The sequence below is a fragment of the Poecilia reticulata genome, unplaced genomic scaffold (assembly GCF_000633615.1).
Source record: "Poecilia reticulata strain Guanapo unplaced genomic scaffold, Guppy_female_1.0+MT scaffold_304, whole genome shotgun sequence".
NCBI classification, from domain to species: Eukaryota; Metazoa; Chordata; class Actinopteri; order Cyprinodontiformes; family Poeciliidae; genus Poecilia; species Poecilia reticulata.
Window position 1 is genome coordinate 3,837 of NW_007615079.1, and position 7,243 is coordinate 11,079.

At 38.0% G+C, this 7,243-nt stretch overlaps 1 protein-coding gene across 3 annotated transcripts in view; it reads right to left on the reverse strand.

Moving 5' to 3' along the window:
* Positions 1–2,056: 2,056 nt before the first annotated feature.
* The window catches only part of LOC103460833 (N-chimaerin), a 15,343-nt gene continuing 10,156 nt past the window's right edge, over positions 2,057–7,243 (reverse strand). For all 3 annotated transcript variants that reach the window (XM_008403147.2, XM_008403148.2, XM_017303495.1), the window contains 6 exons: positions 6,590–6,674; positions 5,356–5,529; positions 4,992–5,069; positions 4,189–4,326; positions 4,002–4,107; positions 2,057–3,913 (listed from right to left, as the gene is read on the reverse strand). In XM_008403147.2, the coding sequence (XP_008401369.1) occupies positions 3,742–3,913; positions 4,002–4,107; positions 4,189–4,326; positions 4,992–5,069; positions 5,356–5,529; positions 6,590–6,674 (753 nt within the window). In that variant the 3' untranslated portion in view covers positions 2,057–3,741. The remainder of the gene's footprint in view (positions 3,914–4,001; positions 4,108–4,188; positions 4,327–4,991; positions 5,070–5,355; positions 5,530–6,589; positions 6,675–7,243) is intronic.

The window sequence follows — 7,243 nt, forward strand, 5'->3', positions numbered from 1 at the left end:
CCATTGGCTAAACCGTTCAATGTGAGAATGGAAGCTGGGCAAGGCCATTGGAGGAGAAACATAGACTTACGTGAGCGAAGTAGCGCCAACGAGGCCTGAAACACACACAAAATAGATCCCTTTTTGAACGCAGCAGAGCGTAGTAAGATAAATCCATATAATATTCATGGGCCAATATGACACAGAGACAGCCTGAATACAATCATTAACAAACACACCCGCAAAGAGGAAACTTAGACCTATAAATTATTTTAATTTAATGCAGTTCACCTTTCTGTCCACCAGATGGCAGCAAGGCACTGCTTGATGTAAAATCAAGGCCTACTCGCAAGTGAAGCCCACAAATTGTATAGACATTTAACTTAAGCACGTTCTTAATAGTCTATATCACCTACACATTTGAAATTAAGTAAACGTGTCTTACCTTTGCACTTGTCCACGTTTTCTCATGTTTTTTCCTTCAACTTCGGGCCTCAAGCCTTCCGTCCCGTCTACGAAGGCATGTCCTTACGGTCATTTTGGCCAAAAAGCAACTAAAAACTCAATTTCCTTGTGAACTTGCTAGTAATGCATGTCCATTCTCCACCAATGCATCCGATAAATCCTCTGTCTGTCCGTGGTTTTCACAAAAAAAAAAAAAAAAGTAAAATCCTGAAGTCCGGCTTCAAAATGGGCTCGGGGGAGATTCACACCGCGGTTCCTTCTAAGATTGCCTTAAAACTTATTTCTGCGGTTCCTTTTTGACAAAAAAGTTGGAAAACTCCGTCCATGTTTGCTAAAGAAAATACGTAACTAAGGATCTCATAAACTAACCGAACTGTCGAAAATAAGCACTAATAAAGGCTAAGTTTTCCAGCACGAGGCTTGAAAACATGGCCAACACACATGTTCACATGACCTGCATGTAAAATATCATTGCGCGACCACGTGACACGACTAAACATGCAAATTTTATGTTTTATATCTTTATATGTATTTTTATTTATTTATAACACACAAAATATATCCGTCGTTAATTTAAATTGTTGAAATAAAAATAAGTCAAAATCATAAAAATATCCAATAAATATTCAATTCTTTCTCAAGAAATATTCACATTATTGTCAATTAACAGATATTAACCATGTTTTACCCAGTAAAATATATCAGTTAAATTTTTTTTATTCTAACTCGGGTTAGGACAATGGTTTATGTATTTATGTTTCCCGTCTAAAACAGATCATGTTTTAGTAGTTTACTTAACTTGCCCTTTGGGATCAAAAAGGTTTGCGAATTTCAGTTTAATTAGAATTTTGGCTCATTGTTACGCAACAAAATATAGTTCTTAAGTTTAATCTTTTAAAGAAGTTGGTTTTAAGCCACTCTAATACATGGTGTGGATTCTATGATGGTTAGCTGATTGGTCCTGAAGCTCCCAAGTAATGGGAGACAAATACATTCAGAAACCTATAGATGAAGTAATGAACTTGTGTTCATAAAACAGCATATCAGGAGCATTGCAAATAGAGGGAGAAAGGAGTAAATTTCTGCCTAAAAACTCTGAAATGTTTAGATTAATCTCAGAATTTGTTTAGAATTTTTTAAAAAATTTTGTGAGTTTCAAAACGTTATCACAAAACTTTTTTTTTTCTTTTTTTGAAATTTGCATGCAGATTTATTTTCGTTATTTCAATTTGTGCAATTATTTTGTTTATGGAGAATCACCTATAGAGAGCCAGAATTACATTTTAAACACATTTTTGTATTTTTTTTCTTGTTTCTACTTTCCTTGAAAAAGCATATTGATTTGCTCTGTTGTTGAAAATATGCTATACAAATAAAAGTGCTTTCATCAGGTGAAATGAAAAGCTTATTTCAAATTGAAACAATATATTTTAAAAACTTTTCTGAAAAGAAGTCGCTAAGCTGACTTTGCATAGAAAAACCAAACAACTGCTAGAAACTAAAACTGTACCTCCTTAAGTAATTTTTCCATCACATTTCTTTCTTCCACTCAACTTTCGTAGGACACTAGGACACATTCCACTTCTTTTATTATAAATGCATCACATTCAGATCATGATTTGAAAGCCATGTTTAATAATTTAATTACAACATGCAGAAACCATATAGAAAATACTTTACAGCCATGACAATAAAAATTGAAATTTCTTGATGCTAAAAAAAGCACATTTCACAGACAGCAGAAGGCTCAGAGGAAAAGTTTGATGTTAGTACTTGGTTAGGTAATGTTTGATAAAGAACTTTATTAGTTACATCCAACTCTTTACTTCTCTGGGTCATCATCGCTTCAATTTAAACACCGACCCCCGACAAAAGTGGGGGTAAAAACAAGAAACAGGGAGTCTTAATTGATGAGGAGAAACAAGCAAAAGGCCTCAATTTTATCCCTTCAAATGGCACATGTTTCTTTAAAAAGAAGATGAAAATAAACTCCTTCATATTACAAGCAGTTAACAACAGTTTTGGACCAGAAATACTGACTTGACTGGTTGAAAATGTACATTACACCTTCACACCTGGAGATGTTTGATCAGATTTAACACTCCTAATAATTTACTTCTGATTCAGATAAAAAACAATTTAACAACCCATAGCAAATGTGGTTCAGGAATGGAGGAGTAATTACACAGCAACAAACTTCTTAAATTAAAGCTCAGCAATTGCATAAAATAGTTTTTCTTTGCGGGCCGCTGTGTAGTTACAGTCCAGCTTTGGGAGAAAATTTAAACAGAAAAGGTCCAAATCACTGATGTTTCGAGTTTCTCATTCATCCTGCTGTCTACTTTCATGAAGCCAGTACTGCTTCCTTCTCAGAAGAGACTTAAATGAACATGTTGACATCGTAGTGAAGACAGAAAAGTGAAGTCTTGAAGTCTATAGCTAGAAAAACACAACATGTCGCAGATTTGATTATTTCTTTGTTGTAAAAATGCTTGTTGGTATTAAATCCCCGTAAATGTTGCCTTTAATACATGTAATATGACCACAAATCCTAGAGGAGTTGAAAAGAAGGCTTCATGGTTGCAGAGAGAGAAAGAGGACAAACAAACCATCAATTATAATCAATTATATCCCGTACTCCAGCATCTCTCTGCCTGGTTTTCAACCATAAGACATTCTAAAAGACTCTTTGATGATAGGAGTTATGGGTTATGACAACATTTAATTTCCCCTTGGGATAAATAAAGCATTTTTAATTTAATTGAACTGAAATTCATTTTAAATTTTGCTGAATTTTGCTTAGAATTGTAGCACAGTTTAAGAGAAAATAAAGATTTTTAGCTAACAAGCATTGCTGCAACAAAGAGAAAAAATAAATGCCATATGTTAAAAATTACCCAAATAATATACAAATTGAGCTCATTTTATGGGATTTTCTTCACAAATCCCCTTCTCCAGCCTCTGATTCAACTTGAAATGTCAAGATGCATAAGTCAATGCCACCTTTGTTGGTCTTTTCACAAGATAAATAAACAGAAAAACTAAAAGCTAAAAGTTTCAAGGCATCCGTTTATAAACTAAAACCAGTGTTTCCCCTACGTGGGCAGTTGCTACGTTTCTTTTTACCTCAGAAGGCTCAGAGTTTCAGCTGTCATTATCAATATTTAACATCTTCAAGTTTGCTGATTGTGAAAGATTACATAGAAATGCGGGGGAATCCTCGTAAACAGTCCCTTCCTTCAACTTTCCAGACATGTTCCTCCATTTTTCCGGAGCTTTTTTTTGTGTCCTTTTCTCTCAGAACAGCACATCTTCATTGGTAATGAGCGTCTCCACCACCAGTCTCTGGTATCGGATGTCATTGAGGGCCGTCATGGCGTCCAGTTCAGGGGCTCTCATCAGCGTTGGGCCGAAGACGATACCCAGATTCTCGCTGGACATGAGGTTCTCCTTCTCGTAATCCGTGACCCTGGATGTAGAGCAGGGGGCGACATAAGATTTCTTCTTCTGCTAAGTTCAGATAAAGACATTATAGTTGGTAAAGCCACCATTCTGACCTCTTGAGGTGAGCCATGAGGTATCTGAGTGTCTCGATGTGGGCGGGGGGCAGCAGCTTCAAGGCCTCATGCAGAGACTCCAGTCGTTTTTCTGCGTCTGTAATTTCTACGCCACACAGTAGGAAAACATTAACCATCAAATAACCTAAACTTAACAAAAAGCGTAAATTAAAGCAGCAACACCCACTTGCGGTCTCTATGAAGCGTGGGTAGGCGTCGTAAGTGATGAGGGGGATCGGCAGTTCCCTGAAGTACAGCTTGAGGGCGCCGGTGATGATGTTTATGTCCTCGTAAGCGTTTGATGAAATGTCTGCTTTCTCTCCGTCTGAGGGAAACAAGAAATCGATCAGCGACGGCCGACAAAATCAAGAAACACAAACAAGGCGGTGGTAAGGCTGGGCAATATGGCTTAATGATTTTAATCACTTTTTCCTTGCTTTATTGCCAAAAAAGAAATTACAAATGGCAGAAAAAATTTTTTTTAAGTATTTTTATTTCAATCATCCCTTCTTTGAGTTGTATGGCAGAGTATTAGGGAAAAGCTATGGGAATTTTTGCTTAAAATTCCCAAGTTGTTCCGTATTCCTCATTTTAATTTTTTGTTACTTTTTGTGTTGGAGTCCTCATAAAGTTACTACTTCATTCTACAAATATTATGACTTTATTCTGATTATATTATGACTTTATCCTCATATTATTTCAACTCTATCATCATATGGCTTTATCCTTGCAATATTATGACATTATTATTATAATAAATAATAATAGCCTGATCCCAATACTCTGTCCTAGAGTTGAATTCAAAGTCCAAATAAATAAAAGTTGTAAAACTGACACTGAACCCCAAGGAGCGCATTCGTAAAAATATCCATATTATCCCAAAATTAAATCGTCAAACAACAAACATTTGATTAAATAATTGATTAAATTGCTGTATTGCCCAGCCTTGGCTGTGGTGACATCCTGTGGACCGCAGGGGGCGACACTCACCTCTGTCAAAGGCCAGCTTGACGTCCTCGATCAGCTCACTGAAGCCTGATATTCTGTACAGACCCTCAGACTGAAGACCTGAATGATTGGACATTTCACACTCAGATTCATTTCTCTGATAAATAATTTAAAATATCAGGTAATAATCCCAAAAATAAAAGCATAAATTGTAATTTAGAGGAGATAAATCACTAAAACTAAAACTCCCACCCTGAGAGGACCACCTCCAGACAGAGCTGCTACATCTCCTCATTTTCTGCTTATTCTATAAGCTGCTGCCTGGCTGACGCAGGCAGCAGCCTTGTGGGTTTTCTTCTCTCCACGTTACATAATCTCTGACTCACTCCGGCTTTCTTGGTCTCACCTCGAGCTTCGAGTTCCTGTATGCACATGTCGACCACCATGGGCCTCTTGGTGTTGTGGGCTTTGACCAGCGTGGTCAGGTCGCAGCTGTAGACCTTCTTGACGTGTCGCAGGTCCGGCTGGCAGTCGTTGGGGACGACCTTGGAGCACTGCTTGTGAACGTTCAGCCCGCAGTCTGACCGGAGGAACACACACATCGTCTTTTACTCATCTAAAGTCGTGATGTAACGAATTCAAGTCTAAACTTTGTGTTTTAACCAAACTACAAGGGAAAAATGAACACTTGAATTTATGGCAGAATAAATATAGATTTAATCAATTAATGAAATTACAGAATCTGTAGAGGAACAGAATAAAAGGAGGGAGAGAAGGAAACATGGGTGAGTTAATGATGACTGGATGAAAACTTGGATAGAGGGATGGGTGAACAGCTGGAGGAATGAAGGGGTGAACAGAAGGATGGAAAGATTGGTGGATGGTTGAATGGATGAAAAGATGGATGAACAGAAGGAAGAATGGATAGATAAATGGACAATAGATAAATGGATGGATGAAAAGATGGACAAATGGATGGATAAATTGACAAAAAGACGTATGTATGGATGGATGAAAGGAAAGTTAGACAAAAAAATGGAAAGTCAGACGGGCGGATTGATAGACTGATGGATGAATGAACAGATAAATTGATAGACTAATGGATGAATGAATTAATGAATGGATGACTAAACAGATGGATGGACAGACAGATAATTGGATGAATAGATAAATGGACATTAGATGGACAGATGGACAAACAGATGAGTGGATAAATGGATGAAGAGTTGGATGGACAAATGGATGAATGGACAAAGATATGGATAGACGGACGAACAGACAGATGGACAAACAAATGGACGGATGGTTGGATTAACGAATGTCTGTATGAATTGATAAATGGACAACAGGAATGAGTCCTATTCCTCCAGTTTTCCCATCTTTTAACTCTTTCATCCCTTTCTCCGTGTCAGCAGGAGTGAACTGCGACTCGCTGCATCGTCTCTGATGTTTCCTGTAATTGCAGCAGGACTGAAGCGTAGGAGCAGGACGGCGCCCACACAGAGACACTCTGTTCCTCAGAACTGGACAGGCTTCACGTTACAAAACAGCAGATGAGTCAACGTCAGCATCTCTGGGTTAAACAGAGGGGCGGACGGCGTCAAACACCCACAATATATAGACATAGATGATGTAAATACCTGCACATTTCACTCCCTGAGCGATCAGACCCCACATGAAGTTGGCACAGTATTCACACCAGTGAGGACCTCTGAACGTGTGAACCTGCAGGGCAGAAAAAGTTCAAACAGCTGCTTTTACACATTTTAAATGACAGAAAACATAATTAAAAGGAGAAGATATGAGCCGAAGTAACAAAAGGTTGTGTTGAGCAGCTCAGTGTTGATAAGAAAAGGTGAGAAAATCACTCAGAAAAGGTCAAGTAACTGCTGAGGGCCAGTCGTAATCTTAAAAATAGGTGGAGAGGAACGAACAAAAGCCTGACAGAGACATGATGGAGAGTTTTAATCAGCTCATTTACTGAACCAACTGGCCCTTCATAATGACATGCTGATAATCTCACAGAGCAAAACGTGTTAATATAAAACCTTTGGCTTCCTACAAGTCTGGAGGTCATGTTGAAACGAGTCAGTCTGACAAACTTTAAAGAACTCCCAGTTTATAATTAACCAATCAGATCAAAGAGTAGCTCTGAAGTGAATGAATGGATGGATGGATGGATGGATGGATGGATGAATGAATGAATGGATGGATGGATGGATGGATGGATGGATGGATGGATGGATGGATGGATGGATGGATGGATGGATGGATGGATGGATGGATGAATGAAT